Source organism: Amphichorda felina (assembly GCF_050947745.1).
Source record: "Amphichorda felina strain 45539 chromosome Unknown scaffold_2, whole genome shotgun sequence".
NCBI lineage: Eukaryota > Fungi > Ascomycota > Sordariomycetes > Hypocreales > Bionectriaceae > Amphichorda > Amphichorda felina.
Window position 1 is genome coordinate 2602518 of NW_028145048.1, and position 18621 is coordinate 2621138.

The window sequence follows — 18621 nt, forward strand, 5'->3', positions numbered from 1 at the left end:
GCTTCGTATTAGCATTTCAAAGAGATATTTAAGCCCACAAGTAGTGTCTGGTTGAGACGTGAAGTCAAAGAAAAGCTGCCCAACCGGTTGCATTCTGATTGTTGTGGACAAAGATTGAATCTTGGCCCTAATTTGTTGAGTCCTTACGGTGACTTTGGTTAGACCGTGTTTAAAATCGAGACTACATACGACACGTATGGCTTCGCACCAATCTATCGCCATATGGCTGCATGGCTTGTCTCGAGGCAGAGGACTACTCTATAATTTAGCGGTATATTTCCCTAGTCCCCATTTACTTTTCTTATTCAACGAATAATTTGATAAACAAAAAGGAATAGCTCAATATCTACTTCAAATATAGCTAGGTTATCAATGGCCTTGTCAACCTGGAATCCGAGGCCTGGTTCGGGCAGATTAATATTCATCAGCGTGCAGTCGCCTAGTGACACGCAACATATCCTCAAAGATTTCAGAATGAATTATAATTATCTTTCTAATACGGATGAGGAAGAGTTCTTTTTAATAGGCGAGATGGGGGCAGGCCACTGATGATATATATCTTTATATCAACAGGAGCCCAGGGCTCCAAAACCACCTGCTCCCGCCCTTGCTCAAAAGCCTGCGAAAGTTTTCTTTCACCTGGCCACGATATTTCGCAGTACCTGCCCTCGCTCAAAATGGTCGCGAGGCCATATCATCTCTTCTAGTGCGCTACTATGGAAGTACGGTCACCTTTTGACCGAACTGTCCACCACACAACCTAGCGAGAGTTGTCACTTTCTCGTGACTTTACATTCTAGCCATTTACAAGAAGGCTGCTTACTGAGACGCGAGAAAATAGGCCTACACACTACAACCTTGCGACCAGGGGAAAGCCAAATCCACATCGATCAACTGCTAGTGGGAGCAGGTGACTGTGGAGGGTTTTAGTAAGTTAGATGGGGGAAAAAGACGGAATACAAACTGCTGCCTCTAACATACGAGGATTCCCTTCTGAAATAATACTACTAGCAGTATGTGAGGAATGACTTACTGAATAAACGAAGTGCATTTGTTTGTGATAAGAGACCAGACGAAATCTTGCGGGTAGAGAGTAATGGGTACATACCTACCTAACCTACTAGGTACGTATTGTAGGTATTTGGTCGCCTGGGACTCTGGGAATGCTCACTGCCACCTGCCAATCATTACCAAAACGCGTCACGTGCACAGCCCTCCTGCCAACGGTCGAGACAGACTTGGAAGTTGGAATGTCGATATCGATGAAAACTTTGGACCTCTTCGCGGCTCTCGGCACCAATTTTACATCAAATGAGAATACCCGCGTGGCCCATCTGCTATGAATCCTATATTACACCCGGATCCCATGCGGCTGCTCAATTACCTCCCGTCCTTTACCAACCATGGGATCCCTGCCCAAGAAACGACTGAATCACGTCCACACAATGGAAGCATGTCCCCATCAGTGCCATCACGCCATACCCATCATTGGTTTGCCATACGCACCCCAGATACATAGTTCCACAGGTCGCTGGCACACTGCGGGATGCTCTCCTTGGCAGTCCACCCGAGCTCGCTGAACGCGCGGCCATTCGAGGCGACACAAAAGCCGACATCCCCTGCACGGCGTCCAGCCCAGCGCACCGGTATCTGCCGGCGGGCCGCCTTTTCAAGACTCTGCACCGCCTCGATAACGGTGGTCCCCGTCCCGGAACCCAGGTTGAACGTCCGAAACGGCTTCTCGGCTGGGGAGGCGAGTGCTGCGATGTGACCCCGGGCGACATCAGATACGTGGATGAAGTCGCGTACTGCTGTTCCATCCCGGGTGTCCCAGTTGGTGCCAAAGACATCGAGTTCCTTCCGCTCGCCCGTCAAGACCTGGGTGATGACTGGGAAGAGATTGGTTGGCGTTCCTTTGGGATCTTCGCCGAGCAGTCCGGAGGCATCGCAGCCGATGGGGTTGAAGTATCTCAGGGCCACAATGCGCCAGGCAGGGTCCGAGTGCGCAATGTCCGCAAGTATGGCCTCGCAGAAGTATTTGGAGCGCGCATAGGGGCTCTGCAGGCCTGTAACGGCGGGCTCCGCGACGACTTCCTCGTCGTTGTCGTTGACATATTTCTCAGAGTGGTGGACCAGGTCTTCTTCACGAAGTGGTCGCCCGAGATCAGCTTTGGATCCGTATACCGTAGCTGACGAGGAAAAGACAAAGTTCCGAATTCCGTGTCTACCTAGCAACTCGACAAGATCCACGAGACCGCAAACATTATTGCGGTAGTAGGCAATGGGGTTCGAAATTGACTCTGACACAGATTTGAAAGCCGCGAAATGGATGACGCCTGTGATCCGAGATTCACGGACCAACGAGGGCGGCTGAGTGGACACCGGTACCAATTCAGAGTACGACTCGAGGAGGAAGCCCATCGAGTTACTGCGGTAGTCGAGCTTGTGGAAATGAAGTGCTGGCATTTCCCGACCTAGGCCCTGGCAATACTTGGTCGCCAGCTTGCGGATCTTTTCGAGAACAGTGTCGAAACTGTTGCTTAGGTCGTCCACAATGAGGACATTGTAACCGGCCTTGAGCAGCTCGAGAGATGTATGGGATCCGATGAAGCCAAGACCCCCAATCACGAGGATGAAACCCCCACGGATTCCAGCGATTGTCTGGAGTAATGGGACACCGCCATATTCCGATCCCGTCCCTGGAGTAGTTGGTGGGGAACTAGCCAACGACGAGCTGGGAGACGATGTTTGGGGAGTCCAATAGCTCTCCATGGTTTCTGGCTGACTGGACAAGTTGCAAGTACACAACAGAGATTTGGACCAGGGGATTTGAGTGTGTTTGTCAACAAGGAGACGAGCGGTTGAGGTGTTATTCCAACATCACTTCGGACTGCTCTGATCTTTATACTAAATGATTGCATAGTTTGGAGCGGAAACTCAGGCAGCCAAGCAACTGCTACACTGATTCAAAGTTCTAGGCTGTGTTCTAGATGACACAAATTGACGAGCAGCTGCGTCTCCGGCCGCCTGCAATGGTCCCGGCCGGCTCGCTTCAGCAAAATTTCAAGCAAGGCAGAACCAGAATAGCCTGCCACGGAGATTCGGGCTCAGCGAAATACCTCGCCTCTGGCTGCATTCGATAGCTTCGGGAGTCTCGCTTGGCAAGAGGACCGTGGGACGCTGCGGTGAGTGGGACGATGTCCTTGTCCCTGGCCCGTTGACGACGACGTCTTTTTTTTTGTTTTATTGTAACGTCTCTTTGTACATCAGACGGCTGCTAGGGGGGCACCACACCTAGGCATTTTTAACAACAACATACATTTAATCCCCCTTCCCCCTTACCTGCTGGACCTATTCTCGTATCGAAACTTCGTTCTGCACTGGAATTGAAGCCTGGAGATACACGCCTTCGAATGTTGGTAATACCTACTCAGCCCCTCTATTGCTGGCCGGCCATAACCTTGACCATAGTCTCGACCACCACGCTGCAACATGTTCCGACTTTACCGCATGTACCAGCTCCGGAACGGACAAGAAGACAAACTTGCAACCATCATGCATGGATGCATGGATGGGAAGTCTCAAGGACTCCCTGTTCTGGAAAGACGGCTTAGCAGACCCCAATATCAGCCAAAGTCCATTTAGCAAGGCCTGCCATTGGTTCCATTACCAACTCTGCTACGACGTTGAGAGAACTGACGGTTACCAACAAATTAGCCATGAGCGGCGCTTCGAGATCCAAACGCAGTCTTCCTCCTTGGGGAGACAACACCCATTAGGCAAGGCGTGTAAGCCCGAGATCACCTGGACCTGGCGGTTACGCGGATACGACGTGCTGAAGCAATGTGCTGGTTCCTGGCGCAAAAGGAAAGCTTCTCGGGTAGCAAATTCATCCAGCGCCACTTGCGTTAGGCACCCACGAGTCATGACTGATCAAGCAAGGGACAGGCCCTGGTATGGCTGGGTGAAGTGCCGAGACGGACAAGGCTGGTCCAAATGGCGCAGCGATGTATAATACATCCAGTTGCCAAGCAGCTGTACAGGTACGTACTCGTGTACCAGATCCGATCGTTCAGCTATTATTTCCGTGGCGACCACCGATGCTTTCCCCCGACTGGTCAGCATTACGGACAAAAGGGAAAAAAAGAAACAACCATAAGGGTCCCCCACACAGCCCTGCAGCAAAGTCGCGGGAGCATGCATTATTCGTTGTCCACCGACGCATCATGCATCCTCCACCAGCCATCTACCAACGAGAAATTTTGCACACCCACAGACAGAAGGCGGCCATTGGACAGTGGACACTCTCCAAGCTCAGCTGGTTGGGCGGAACGAGCGGCATCACTCACCCATCACTACGAGTACCATACCTTCCGACGGGTGCACGGATGTGAGAGGCAGGGCTGCGAATATCCAGTCTGGACTTCTGTGCACCTAAAAAAGATGGCTACGCGAGCCCAGATTGGCAACCGGGCGTTCCGTAAGCCCATTGCGGCATTGCCAGTCTGCGGCACGTTCACTTCTTCCCCGATTGGGTGCTGAGGGGCCCGTCGGATGTGATCATTTAATCATTTACTACCTCCCAGCCTTGGCTGTTACACTAGAACTGGATCGTGATACCTATTGGCGCCGTCAACTCTCGTGTGTTTGCCCCACCAGGTTCGTCCCCTGCAGACACGACGTGTTGAGAAGGACAGCACGGAGTACTCTGGCTGAATTCGTATCCTGATGGTGGACGCATGAATCTGCAAGTGTATCGTTGGGCAGGCAATACCCAAGCACGCAGTGCTGAATCGCGTGCTGTCCGGTCCAGGCAAGTCACTAACAGCCCGGTTACAGGAAATCGGAGACGCACCGAATGATTCGGACCCTGATCCGGCTTGTCGAATAAGTTCCAATGCCTCTCTACGTAATATAGTCTTTTGGTTCATTTGGCAGCATTGATTTAGGTCCTTACAGCGAACCTAAATGGCTTCAGAAGGCACGCTCGGTCGCTGAAACGATCTCGATGATTTCCAAGCCGGCTTTATAATACGTACAACCATATGACCAATGGTGCCATCACCAAGCAAAGGCACGCATGATCTTGGCGACTCCTCTCTATTCTTGGGTTGATCCCCATTCATTCATGCACGGTACGAGTCCTGGGCCTTTGGGTGCGGCCAGACCCGGTCTTGCAGGGTCCCAGCTGGTCCAGACGCCATTGCCACCTCGCAGCACCTGGAGGATCCGATTCACAGCCATCACGCTATGGCGCAAGCCAAGGCCTGGAGCAAGGGCCATTTCGGGTCCGGTCTGTGGATGGAGGACCTAACGTAGTAGATTTGGGTGGTGCGGTCAATCCGAAAGATGGCAGTGCTCCAAGTCTGAGCGTATGGCCCCTGGTTGCCACTAGAGCTTTGGAGCATACAAGTTCAATTCTAAACTCAGAGAAGCTTTTCCTGGGCCACTCGCTTTCACGATGCTGTGCTCCAGAAATATCTGACAGCGTCGGGTCCTTTTTGCTTTTTGGGGCACCATGTCCTGCTCGACATCTCCACATCGATCATCGTGATCGCCGTCATTCGTTCCCAGTAACTAATCGCATCCACGTCCTTATCGCATGGCGTCCTTTTTCCAGCCTGGATCGAATGATCCAGCAATCGCGGATTGTGAGCCTTCTAGGTTTCAGACTTATTGCAACAGCATTCTACCCTCTGACCCTTCAACCCAGCCGTGGCATCGGTTACTGAATCTAGCTGTTGGAGCCACCGCTCTGCTTGTCTCTGTCGCTTTTCTGCTCTTGAGCCTTGCTAAGCGATGGTGGCGCTCAAAACTATTGAAAACTAAACCGCAAGTCCGATCCGAGATCATTCTTGTAGATAGAGTGCTAACAGATGCACTTGTAGAACGCGAAAACGCCAAAGACGTATACCGTTTAAGGGGGCAGATGCGGCTCCCTCACTGGCAGGTTTCAAGTCTGCCAGATCATTCGGAATCCATGATGAACCTGAAAGGCTTTCTGGAGCCCATGTTCAGCCGGACAATGGGATCCCTCGGCCAGATGTCTTCAATAATGGAGATAGTGCTTCATGCTCCTCCCAATCTCCACCATCGAACCCCGAGGGTAGAATCAACTTTGCTGGTATCGACATAGATTTTCTCAACGACTCAACCTTGACCGCTGAAGCCATCACCGATGCCTCCACCAAATTAATCGATATATACGCCAAAGCCGGTCTATCAGGGATTGCCTTTCGCTGTACGGCACTCCAGTCATCTGATCTGCTGAACGATCTGCTTGAGCTGCTGTACCTGCAGAGTGTACCGGTCTTGCTTGTTGCCAACCAAGACTGGGGCATTTGGAGCTCCGCCAATATCAGCTTAGCGGCCGGTGTCATTGTCGAAAATGCCTGTATTCTACCGAGCGGTGAACGAAGAGACTACTTCCGTTCTAGGCAGCTTCGAGAGCTCATGGCCAGGTGCAGCAAGGAGAGGGAGGATCGGCCCGAGTTCCTGATAGGATTTCTGGAACTATGGGAGCAGCGTCCGCATCCCTCGGTAGTAAGACGGGGTGTCAAGCTGGCAGAGCATTTTGGAGCCATCATTGAGCATGGCCCTGCTTGTACTGCTGGAGAAGGGCTCCCGTCCGCTGTCAAGGATGCTTCGCAGACGTTGAGTGGGTTTGAATACCTTCGCAGAGCACCGGTGATCGAGGTGAACTTTTCACTCCAGCTTATATGAGAGGATACAGGACTAACGATACTCGCAGCTACAAAAGTATTGGACATCAGAGTCCAGGAAAGTATGGGTTGGCCCTGCGCCAGACGCTGCGGATGATATGTCGCCACTACCTCTTCGAAGTCTGGGCACCCTCATTCCCCGCCTGTCTGAACTCCTGCTTCACCAAAGCCTGACCCCTGACCTGGAAGACATCCGCACGGAGCACGAGACGTTCCTTGAGACACCAGATTACCTGAGGGAAGCGCCTCCAAGGCAAGACTTCTGGGATTATTCAAGCCAGGGTCACAAGCTTTCATCCAGAGGGTGCTTTCCGATCACCACAGAACCAACTGTATCTCATTTTGACGCGGTGGTCCAGACACAGAAGCACCTGAAGGAGCTACACATGCTCCAACCCCTCACGGGTGCCGAAGTACATCGACTAGCTGTGTCATACCGTCGACTAGTTGACGCCACCAACGGGCACGATCTCATACTTGCCCTTATCGAAGGACTTCAATCTCAACAGGTCGTCATCTACAAGGGCTTGGATACCGGATTCGGGGTTCCGGAGGGTGTCTCCCATTTCTGGGGAGTCTCACGCACCAGGGACGAGGCCGACGGTCCTTTGGTTGATATTTTCATCTCCCTCAAAAGCCCAAACGACGCAACGACAATTCTTCATACCTGGTTGGCGCACCATCAAGTGCCCAGAGCAGAAAGATTTGACCTAGAGCATCTATTTGAACGCGTCGACAAGCTCGGCGGTGGGGAATCAGACCTTCCCATCAGTCTCAAGACAGCCATTGAAAGGTCAAGCCATGCGGAAACTCTCAGTCTACTGCAGCAAATTCGTGTGTCGGGGACACCCCACCGCTTCGGGGATGCCATCATTAGCCTCTGTCGCAGGACCCTCTTAGAGGACACTTCACAATATTCTTGGCATCAAACAGTGGCGCACCGAGTCTTGGATCGCTCCATGGAAATCAGGGAGCTTCTAGGGTTGAGATTGGCGTATTTTGTGCGCCAAGGTGCAATGGCTTTGCCCACCGTGAATAATCTCGTGGCTCTATACGACTCGGTCTCCGTCATCGTGGAAGACGCTCTGTTCTTCGGTGACAGAGAGTCCCTCAACACGATGACGGATGCCCTCCTTGAGTCCTGGGACCCTGATGCCGACTCCAAATACTATGTCGATGTAAACGCAGATCTATTTGCTTTCGTCTTCCTGAACGTTCTGAGACGGGTCGCGTTTGAAGAAGTGTACATTGAGGCAACAGACAGATGTCCGTTCTTCTTGTCGCAGCCGGACCAAGCTGCCGTCTTTTCGGAGCTTTGGGTGCTTGGATCCCAGTGCGAGATCTATTTCGGAATCCTCCCTCGTGGACTAGGGCAGATTGTTTACAACCGCTACAAGGCCTTCCTCGAAAAGAATCCTCCCGGCCCTGGGGCAAGGAAAGGAAACGAGATCATGTCCATGTATGCAAACATCGAGACCGAACCCAGCCCAGCGGGGAGCAGCGAAGATCAGGATGACAAGTCACCTGAACGGACCGCCACCAGTCATGAGAAGCTGGAAATGTGGAAGAAGCGGTTCACAGAACTCAGTGCCATGTCTATCTTCTGCCTGCCGGCCATTGTGGACATCCTTCTGCTATCATTCCTTGGACGGGGCGTCTTCATGACGGCGTTCATGGATACCGAGCATCTTCAGGCTGCCGGCCTTGCCCTGTTGATCTCTCTGCTCCTGACAGCTGGCGTGACCGGTTGGGTGGGCAGCATTGGCAACTACTACCTGGTCAACTATGCCTACGACAATATGATACACTTCCACATCCAGAGACTCTCGGGTGGATTCATTCTCACTCTTATCGTTGCCGTCTGTGGACTCATTGGCTTCTCGGTGGAGTATTCGGTGCCCGTAGGCCTGGTGTTTGTGGCCTATATGATCCTCATGGCCACCTACTTCAACCTGCTTGGTGTCATGGCCACGATGCATCAGCTCAAGAGTCCCATCACTTCAGGGCGCACTGTCCTCTGGCGAACGATCCCTCTGCTTCTTGTGTCGCCTCTTCTTTCCTCGCTTGTCAATGGACACGATTTGGAGATATATCTACTGGTGGCATACGCCTTCTTGTTCCTGGCCTTGTACCACTATCGGAGACTCTGCCTTGAGTGGTCCGAATGGATGCACAAGATACCAAAGATGTCTGAAAAGGATGTTGTTGAATGGTACAAGGAGAAGATGGCCCCAGAGACAGACGACGACGAAGACGGCAAGCAACATCAAAGCAAGGATGCTCAAGAGGCTTTGCGACGAGCCGTATCGTCATACCAGCGAGGAGACAGGACAGGCGCCGCAAAGAGCACCTTTGTCGCCACCGTTGCGGAGGGAATGCCTTATGTGGAGTGGCTGTTCAAGAAGACGTGTCCCAGTGGGAAACCCCTCGAGGTTTTCAGCACCTCCTGGTTCACCCAGCTCGGAGAGTCGTGCAAACAGCAGAAGCAGCTATCTCGAGGGCTGAAGGAGCACAACATATTTATGCTGTTCCGATTTGCCAAGTACGACATGGGCCAGAACCTTGGTCTCTTCTTGGTGGCCCTTATGGATCGTTGGGTCAGTATCGTCATGGGAGCCAGGCTGCCCCGGCCCAGTATGTATGTCGACTCCCGATCCCGGTACGGCATCTGCTTCTGTATCCTCTACTTTTGCGCGTCTGTGATGCTGCTGGACGCCACGCTACAGAAGTACTGGGAAGTGAGTTTCAAGCTCTCGGAGGAGAAGCTGATCAATCACGAACATGCCCTCGAGGTGACCAGGCAGTGGGAAAGAAGGCGCATCAGAACGCTTGTGAGGGCCCTCCTAGAGCTCCTGGCCAAAATATCTGGTATTTTTGGCCTTTGCACTATCCTCATGTGGCTGCTGGTGGAAAATCCGGCGACCATAATCCTCTACTACTGTTACGCCTTGGGATACACCTGCGTCATCCTCTTCCAGTTCAACCGTTGCTTCACAACCAACGTACGCGCCCACATCACCATTATCCTCTCGTCCTCGGCGGTTGGTTTTGTGGTCGGCTGCACCCTGCGTGCTATTCCTGCAACAGCAGGCTGGCTGTACTCGGAGATACTTGCACAGAACCTTGCCGCTGTGTTGGCTGCGACTGGCACCTTTCTCTGGACTTTTAAAGACTGGTCATCTCCATCGCTGTCATCGACTCGTCAGAAGACGCCTTACAGTTCACAGGACCATACACAGCAAATTCATGTCCAACCGAGGCTAAGCACAGAGAGTAATAGCTCAGAGGCCAATATCACCCAGGCCCAAGTTCGCAATATCAGGGGGACCAGCGTCACCGACCAAGACGGCTCATTTGTGGCCCGCGAGGTTCAGAAGCTCTTGCGTGTTAGCCTCGATTCTCCTAATCTGTTCTCCAAGAACGCGCCCTGGTCTGAAGGGCTCCTGCGGACCGCGACAACAATGTGGACAGACCGCCGGGTTGTTGTCACTGTCGTCAGCCGGCATCATTTTGTCAAAACCGGCCTGGAAAACATCTCTTCCTTCAGCCAGTTTAAATCCGGAATCCTGGAGGTAGTGGTAGGCGTCCTCGGTGATAACGAGCTTCAGCGATCATCGTGGCAGCATCTCCTTTCAAATCTAGTGGCAGAGTCCATTCTATATCACGTCTCCTGTGCCGAGTTCGGCATGTCTCACGCCCGAGCTGTGAGGGCAGAGCACTTTCTTCATGAAACTCAAGCCATATCTAAAAGACTGGACTTTGAGCTTGCGTTCGAGGAAGAAACTTCCCTTAGTCTCATTGCCCGCAGAACCAATCTCGAGCTCATGAAACATATCTGTCTCGATTTTCCAGTCGATTCTCAATGGGATTTGATGCCGGAACCGGCCCGTCGGGCCATCGTCAGTCGTGTCAGTGGAGATCGTGTCGATGCTACCCGCGATCTCTTGCAGTGGGTTGACAGCAACGGCATCGATATTGAAACTGTGGACTTCCACGTTGGACTGTGCCTGCGCATCTACCAGAAGGTCCTAGAAAGGGGCCAGGGGGCTGTCTCATTCCCTACTGGCGCACCACAGAGGTTACCAACAGCCGCTCTGAGGTCTGTAAGAATCGCCCGCGCGCGGCGTCCTCAGACTCTGCTCCAAGACTGGCTTCGATGGCCTGTGAAGGTAGCCGTCACCTTTGCCAAGTGGGTAGCCATCATATCTGGTGCTGGTTCCGATATCGAACGTGAGCTTTGGTACTGCTTGAAAGATGTGTACCTCAACAAACTAATCATTTCCTTCCTTCTCTTCATCTGGAGGTGCTGTTGGCACGCGAAGAATTTGTGGCTCTACGGTATTCTCATTTACCACCGTCCGTCACTACTCAGCATTACGCGGCTTGCCCAAAAAGGAGCTCGGCGCAAGGTCAAGGGCAATCGGATTGTGGTCGAACTGCCTCGAAAGACTGTTACTGGGTTTTCTTCCTGCGACAACAGCGAATCCATGGTCTTGGCTGTGTTCGATGGGGCCCATACTGAGGCACCAGCGGACAAGCCGGCTCTCTTCAAGGCCATTTACGACGAGGAACTTCGCCTCCAAGCTCGAGTAGACAACGGCACCCTAGCCACTACCTACAACTACTCGGATCGGAGATCCAAGTGGCCGGTCTCAAAGGAGGTCAACGACAAAGACTTTCGCACCATTGGGTTCTACGACAAGTTCGGCCGCATACACCGTGGTACCATGACCATTGGTGACAAGGAGTTTGCATTCCAGTATCATTACAAGGCTACTCCTCGTGGGAACGCCGACGTCTTGTCGGCCGACTTCAAGCAGGTAGATCCTATCTCAGAAGACATGATATCGATCTTCTGGGGTGTTCCTCTGAACGATGAGGACTTTGCTGGCTACGACTGGGTGCCCTCTGAGAAACTTTGTCGCCTCGTCAAGGTTGTCGGGGACAAAACCTACGTGACCCAGGTGGAATACAAACACCGACGCGACCCTCTCATCACCGCCTTCCTCGAGGAGGAGGACGGGCGCAAGACGGCCATTGCCAGGGCTCCTACGGTCTTTGCTGAGGAGCCACTCTTCCTGACTCGACCGAACAATTTGTCATTTGACTCGGATAACCTCCTCGTCTACCACAGCAAGGCCCAGGTCCAACGGATGAGGAGGCACGCGCTCGGAAAGTCGTCATTCTTTGCTTTTATGAACCCTATGAACTATGTGGCCTCGTGGGGAAGACAAGTCTACCACCCGATTCCAACATGGCATCTGCGCACAGAGCTCTGGAACGAGTGGTTAACGTCTGAAAATATGGACGCTCCCACAGCTTGCTGGCTCGACGAGCTCATTCTACGGGAAGAGCCGCGGCTTCGTGAATACTGGCGAGCTCGCGATCGGGGAGACCTGCACAGCGCAAAGCGGGCCCTAGACAAGCACATTGACCAAATTGTGTCGGCTATTGAGATCCAGACCGATGTCTCGGAGATGTGCCTCCTACCCATCAAGCCCTCGGATCTTTACGCAATGGGTCTCGGCAAAGATGCCACCCAGGTCACGACGCGCCCCGAAGACTGCTTCAGGGACACCGAGGACCGAGTGTCGGTCATCTTCAACGACATTGGATGCTGGCCTGAAGCCCCTGGAGGCGTGTCGAACTGCAGGAGAGACCTCGTCAATGGCCACAGTACCATTCGCAACCATGTCCTGGCAGAATGTGCCAACGACTATGGGATCCCGAGATTCCAGGTCGAGAAGAATGTCCAGTCGCTCAAACTGCTGCCGCTCTGGGGCTTGGATAGGAAAACGGCTCATCATGGACTCATTGACAACTTGCTTCAGTCTCAGGTGGACGACAAAGTGCGCGACACTGACGTCCAGAGAGACATTGTCAGTGTCTTCATCCCTTTGCTCAAGGACTTCGTCAAGGGAGCCCGCACAAGGAGATACTCACGCGCAGACCTAATCAAGTTCAGCAACGTCGTCCTCTCCATGTCCACGTACTACGAGCACAAGGACTACAGCCGCACGTGGGAGTCGAGGGAAGTTGAGGAAGCCTGGGTCGACGCATGGCTGATCCCCTACAATGATCCCAACATTGTCGACCCCTCGACGTGCTTCGAGCTCGAGAGGCCCAGCATGTCTGACTTTCGAGAGGCTCTAGGCATCTACCTCGCATACTTCTTCATATTCTCGGTCAAGATTCCTGATCACTGCCCGCGCGTGTTCCAGAGCACGCACCATGGTATCAGCAGTCTCTTTGGCATGATCCTACGCTACCGTCGCGGTGTCACGTTTGGCATCTGGGACCACGCCATTCTATGGCGTGAGTGCTGCTTGAACATCAGCCCGGCGCAGTGTGAGCTGCCCATCTCGGTTCAGTCGATGCTTCTCTCCGGCATTGGGCTGGCCACGCGACTAGCCTACTTCCACGCCGACGTGATTATGCCATGCACGTCTCTATTCAACCCGTAAGTGAACCCCTTTCCTCGCAGACCGCAGCACCACCAAACGACTGCTTACACTACGATACCAGCATGTGGGAAGCAGAAATTGGCACAGATCGTGGACAGATGGGCAGCAAGCGCGTATTCAACCGCCGTATCGACCCCATTGTCAACGGAATCAGCAACATGGAGTCCTTTACTCCCGTTGACAAGGTGCGCACGGATAAGCCCACAGTCGTGATGCTCTCCAATGTGCAGTTCATCAAGGGCATCAAGACGGCCATCCTTGCCGCCGACATCATCGTCAACCGCTACGGCTTCCAGGACTACCAGCTCGTCGTCTACGGGGCCAAGGACAGGCAGCCCTCCTATGCCCTCGAGATGGCCAAGCTGATTGTGGAGAATAATCTGTCAGACAAGGTCATCCTGGCCGGGTTCGGAAAGCCAAAGGAGATCCTCAAGGACGCATGGTTGTTCATGAACTCGTCCATCTCCGAGGGGCTCCCCCTAGCCATTGGCGAAGCTGCCCTGGCTGGAGTGCCCATTGTGGCTACCGAGGTCGGCGCCACGGCGCTGGTCATGACGGACCCTCAGGATCAGGACAAGCGCTATGGCGAGGTTGTTCCTCCCAATGACCCCCTGGCTCTGGCACGCGCACAACTCAATATCCTGAGCATGGTGGGGCCGTGGGCCAAGTTCACCAAAGAGGCCGAAACCGATCCGGCTGCCGCATCAGCTGCCACACTTCCAGACGAAATCATGCCTTCCGACGTCCAGTGGCTCACACAGCGCATGTACGACAAGTCAGCGGATCGTCGCCGCCTAGGCCTCCTCTCGCGGGAAGTCGTTCTCCACAGCTTCCACGGCAACCGCTATCTGCGTGAGCATGAGCAAATGTACTGGATCCAGTGGCATCTTGCCCAGATGCGTAGAGATGAGGCATTGAGCTCGGTGGCCGCAGAAACATACAGATTTGGTGTCCCACAGCCCCTGCGCTATGCAGAGGAGGAGGAAGATGACTTTGAAAACACGCGTAAGGGGTATGAGGATATAGAAGAGGTGGGCACAGACGGCTCCATCCGAGGAGCCACTCCTGGCGTCTCTCCGCGATGGCAGGATTTTACGGATGGCACTGGAAACGAGAAGAAGCCTCTCAAAAGGCTCAGCAAGCAGAGGCGCCATGCGGTTGTAAGCCCTGTATAATTATTAATTGGTTTCTCTGTACTCTAGCGGCGTATGGTAATGAAATTGAAATTTATAAAGCCAAGTCTGAATCTAGCCACCTTGATCACATACGATCCATCCTAGAACAACGCCCATTTAGGTTGGGGTCACCACAGAAAACCCGCTTCAGAACACCAGTCGGTTGTCGCGTTCGAGTAACGCGGCGGGTTGCTTTGCCATATTTCCGAGAACCTCAAGGTCATTTGCCCCAAACAGGCCGAAGATTTATGCCAAGTCCTTGCGGTAATACACACGATCGTACCCGTCCTCAGTCCGCCGCCCCGTCTCGTGAAACCCCAGCTTGGGATACAGGACCAGGTTCTCATACATCATGAGGTTCGTAAACAGCGTCAGCGCAGGACGCCCCTCTGCGCGCGCCGTGTCCTCTGCAAACCCCATCAGGATCTTGCCGTAGCCCCGTCCCTGAGCCGCGGGGCTGACAACCAGGTTGTTGATCTTGATCGAGTTCGAGGCGGCATCGACGCCCAGCACCACGGCCCCAACGACCTGGCCACCTTCGCCCTCTGTGGTTCGCAGCACCCAGGCGCCCTGGCTGCGGATGAGCCCCTTCCAGTCCGCGCTCATCGGGGCCGGCGGCCTGCCGATCCGCTCAATGTATTTGGAGTATGCCGAGTCGACCATCGCTTTGATGGCGGGGATGTCTTCTTCGTTTGCCTTGGCAATGGTGAGGCCTTTGGGGACCCTCCGACCGTGGTCGTCCATTTTCCGTTTTGTTGATGAGTGTTTCTATGTGCGAATAGCCCCGAGGAAAGCCTCGAGTTGTTGTCAAGAACCCCCCTCGAAGGCTCCTGAGGAAATGTGTCACACGTGTGGGGTCCTCCTCCACCTCTCCGTCCTCGGGGCCTAAAATAGTGTTGGCTATATTAGCAACGGTACAGGCAGCCCAACTCACAGTATCGATCCAGTATGACCAGCTCCGCTTCGGGATCAGTCTGAACCTCAATGTATATTTAGTTCTGTACTAATATAAATTCCAAGTGTCCAAAGATCAAGTTACACGTATCCGGACGCTTCATCAACGCAACGCCAATTCCATCTTCCCAAACACAAGGGTATATACTTAAGTGAGTCATCTTCGTCAATTCTTTTCCATGCCAAATCCAAATCATGGGTTTTCCCCCCTTCTCCATGCCTGCATATGCCAACAGTAGGCTCATCATCCCTGGGTCATAAATTTCCCTCCCTCCTGTTTGAAAAGCCAGTCGCTGTTGGCATCAACCATGAAATTCGTAATGTTGAACTCGTTGGCAGGTCCTGGGGGTGGCTGTGCCGCTTGACCGTTGGCTGTATCCATGTCAGTTCCGGGCCCTGGCGTTTGGTTAACACCGACAGTATTTTCGCCTCCAAAGGGCAAGCGCGGAACGTTGAAGAAGTCAAACACATCCAGGTACTCCAGCTCGTTCGGCGCTGGTGTCCTTGCCGGTGTTACGCTCGGTAGCCGACTGGGGTTCCCTGTACCTTGCTTCGGTTGGCGCGAGATGAGGAAATCCAAATCAAACGCGGTCCTCCGCATGTCGGAAAGTATTTTTACAGAACTCGGTGTGGCACCGTCCCCTTGGCGCTCACTATCGCGATGTTCGTCAAGAACGCGCGACAGCAATTCGCAATACCGAGCAGCAACAGGCCAGTAACGCCCCATTTCCCGCAGTGTCTCAACGAAGAAAGATATCTGTGGCGACAACTTGCGTTCGACTGTCGAACCGTGGACCAGAAGCAGCCGCGCAGCCACCCACAGCGTAAAGGCGAAGGGCGGGCCCAGCTTTTTCAAGAGGCCATTATTGATCACAAACTCGCCCAGCGCCGCAATATTCTCTACCGCTCCATGGCATCGCTGTGAAGCGCTGTATGATGGTGTGAAAATGGGCGACCTTGTTGTCGGATATGCCGCCGACGAGTGCAGTCGGATGACAGCAAAGTGGTATGTGGCATGTAGCATGACCCAGCCACAGTTCAAATTCTTACTCCCAGGCTGGAACAGCTTGGCCATGTTCCCATATTCGTTAGGCAATGAGAACTTATACGAGGTAAGCATATTGTCGAGCTCCTTGTATCTGAGTTGCCACTGTTCCACATCAGTCAAGGCGCTGATGTCGACCGGCCGCTTCAGAAAGTCGTGGATCTGGCCGAGGATGTTCAAGATCTCGCAGTGAAAGCCAAATGCGCCGATATTCTCCGGTTTGTTGATTCCATACTCTGGAGAGTCTTCGTGGTAGTCTCTAGTCTTGAACCATTTCGTCTCAACCTTTTGGTTCTTCATCCAGAGGTCGTCACGACAGGGCAGGGTGCGGTCAATCTCCTTGTCATCCAGCGCAAACTCAAATGCAGTGGCAATGGTGGCATAACGATCGAGTATGTAGATCATCCAAAAGAGCCTTCGTCGGGCCTCATCCTCGATAAAATCCCTTGGTTCGGGAAGTACCATCGCACGGAGTGTGTAGATGGAAGTGTAATTCGGGGAGACACTAAAGGAAGTGCTCTCGACAGCCAACCCAAGCTGAACCACAGCCCGAGTGATCAAGGCCATGATATTCCAGCCCGGCGGACCATTGCTAGAGCCACAAAGGTCAAGGGCAAGAATCACCAACGCCTGGAGCGATTTGACGGATGAGTTCTCCATGCCATACAACAGAACCCTCTGCTTCGAAACCTGGTGGTAGTGCCGTCTCCGCTCCTCGGTAAGCCTCGAATCGGTTGAATAGCGCATTGCGGTGGCCACGATGGCATGCAACAGAATTCTATCCGTTTCCTGCAATGTAGATGGTCCAAACAGAGAGTCAAGTGTGGTCTTGCGGTGCAGAATAGGACACCAGGTATTTATGTGCTTAAAATAGAGGTCCACCAAGGCGTACAGCAGGTCGTACGGGGGCATGTCCTGATCCAGAGATGGCGGGCCAAAGCTTTGGGAGATGGGAATCGGTGGCGAGTGTTGAAGGTTCCCCTGGTTGTTCGCACCATAATATTCCTGCGCCGCCGCGGACGGTTGCATACCAGGCATCTGGGGAGGCGCAGATACATTGGACATATGCATATGAGACTGGAAGCCATCGCCGATGCCCGGTGTCGGGGGTACGCCGAATTCGACGTTTTGGGGGTTGGGAGTGAAGTTCGAGGAGGGTTTCTGAATAAAAAGAGCTGCCTCAGCCTGAGGAGGGCGAATGTGATCAGGAGGTCTGAAGATAGGGGCAGCATCTCGGGGCGTGCCCTGATCACTAGGGATGCTCGAATTGCTGTGGCGAACGCTACCCGCGACATGTTGGGTGTGGTTGTTAGACGAAGAGACGGACGCTTGTAAAATCTCAGAGTGTGACCTTAGGATCTCCTCGAGCTTGTCAAGACGCTGCTCGAGTTCTCTTCCGTAGCCCGCTCTGAGACCAGGCTTTCTCCGCTCCTTGTATTCGCAGGAGGCGCCATTGCGACTGCACCAGCCACATGATGGCTGACCTCGATCACATTTCACCTAGAAATGTGGAAGTGGTAGTCAGCGCATCGTACCAGCAGTCTTATGGACCTCAAAACATGGGAAGAGTTACCTTGCGCTGCTTGCACAGCTCACATCTAGGAATAGGGGTGTTAGTCTCATCCTTTGCAATAGCAGCGCGACTAGAAGCAGTAGTGAAAATAACAGGAAGCCCCCTGTTCGGCGGACTGGAGCAGTCACACTCTGAACAAGTCCGAGCTACTTCGGGGGAATGCGATGAGGTTGGCGACATGAGGTAAAGCACGCCGAAGGCAGCCAGCCTTGGGGGGTCAACTGGTTCCGAGTCGGCGACCAGGGTGGAGCATTAGAGGATCGGGGTCAAAAGTGGGAATTGGAAGCAAAATGGCCGAGACATGGCACGCCAATATGGTAAATGCAAATGCAAAGGAATAGCCACAAGCACGTACGAGACAGAGATGGGACGCTTGCGCTTGGTACCCGCACCATTGCGAGAGGTGTTGTCCTGGTCATCTTCGCTGTGGTAGTCGCTCTCGGGCTCGGCCAGGGGGTGATGTGCGTCCGCGACGGAGGCCGAGGGAGAGGAGCGCCGGTCGTCATATCGTTGTCGTCCGTTCTGCATGGCTTCGGTGCCTTACTTGCCCCGAGGATGAGGCTGAGGAGGAGTAGCCACACCCTCCACTGCGACCACGGCGACCAGGACGACCAAGGCGACCAAGGCGACCAAGGCAGAATGACACAGTCTCTGGCCGTCAGACGTCGTCAGATGGCTCGGGCGTTTG

The 18621-nt window shown here is 53.5% G+C and overlaps 4 protein-coding genes across 4 annotated transcripts; 1 reads left to right on the forward strand and 3 right to left on the reverse strand.

Annotated features, from left to right (window-relative positions):
- Positions 1-1485: 1485 nt before the first annotated feature.
- Positions 1486-2772, reverse strand: ACO1O0_002375 (NAD-dependent epimerase/dehydratase family protein; the record flags this gene model as incomplete). The annotated part of the gene is made up of 1 exon (XM_083191845.1): positions 1486-2772. The coding sequence occupies one exon, from the start codon at positions 2770-2772 to the stop codon at positions 1486-1488; it is 1287 nt and encodes a 428-aa protein (XP_083053059.1).
- Positions 2773-6055: 3283 nt separating this feature from the next.
- ACO1O0_002376 (uncharacterized protein) lies at positions 6056-14361 on the forward strand (the record flags this gene model as incomplete). The annotated part of the gene is made up of 4 exons (XM_083191846.1): positions 6056-6064; positions 6106-6696; positions 6752-13150; positions 13207-14361. The coding sequence occupies 4 exons, from the start codon at positions 6056-6058 to the stop codon at positions 14359-14361; spliced, it is 8154 nt and encodes a 2717-aa protein (XP_083053060.1).
- A 246-nt stretch (positions 14362-14607) lies between these two features.
- On the reverse strand, positions 14608-15105 carry ACO1O0_002377 (acyl-CoA N-acyltransferase; the record flags this gene model as incomplete). Its single annotated transcript, XM_083191847.1, has 1 exon — positions 14608-15105. The coding sequence occupies one exon, from the start codon at positions 15103-15105 to the stop codon at positions 14608-14610; it is 498 nt and encodes a 165-aa protein (XP_083053061.1).
- Positions 15106-15559: 454 nt separating this feature from the next.
- On the reverse strand, positions 15560-18461 carry ACO1O0_002378 (transcription factor domain-containing protein; the record flags this gene model as incomplete). The annotated part of the gene is made up of 3 exons (XM_083191848.1): positions 15560-17860; positions 17934-17958; positions 18289-18461. 3 exons carry the CDS (start codon positions 18459-18461, stop codon positions 15560-15562), a joined length of 2499 nt encoding a protein of 832 aa, XP_083053062.1.
- Between the last annotated feature and the right edge of the window lie 160 nt (positions 18462-18621).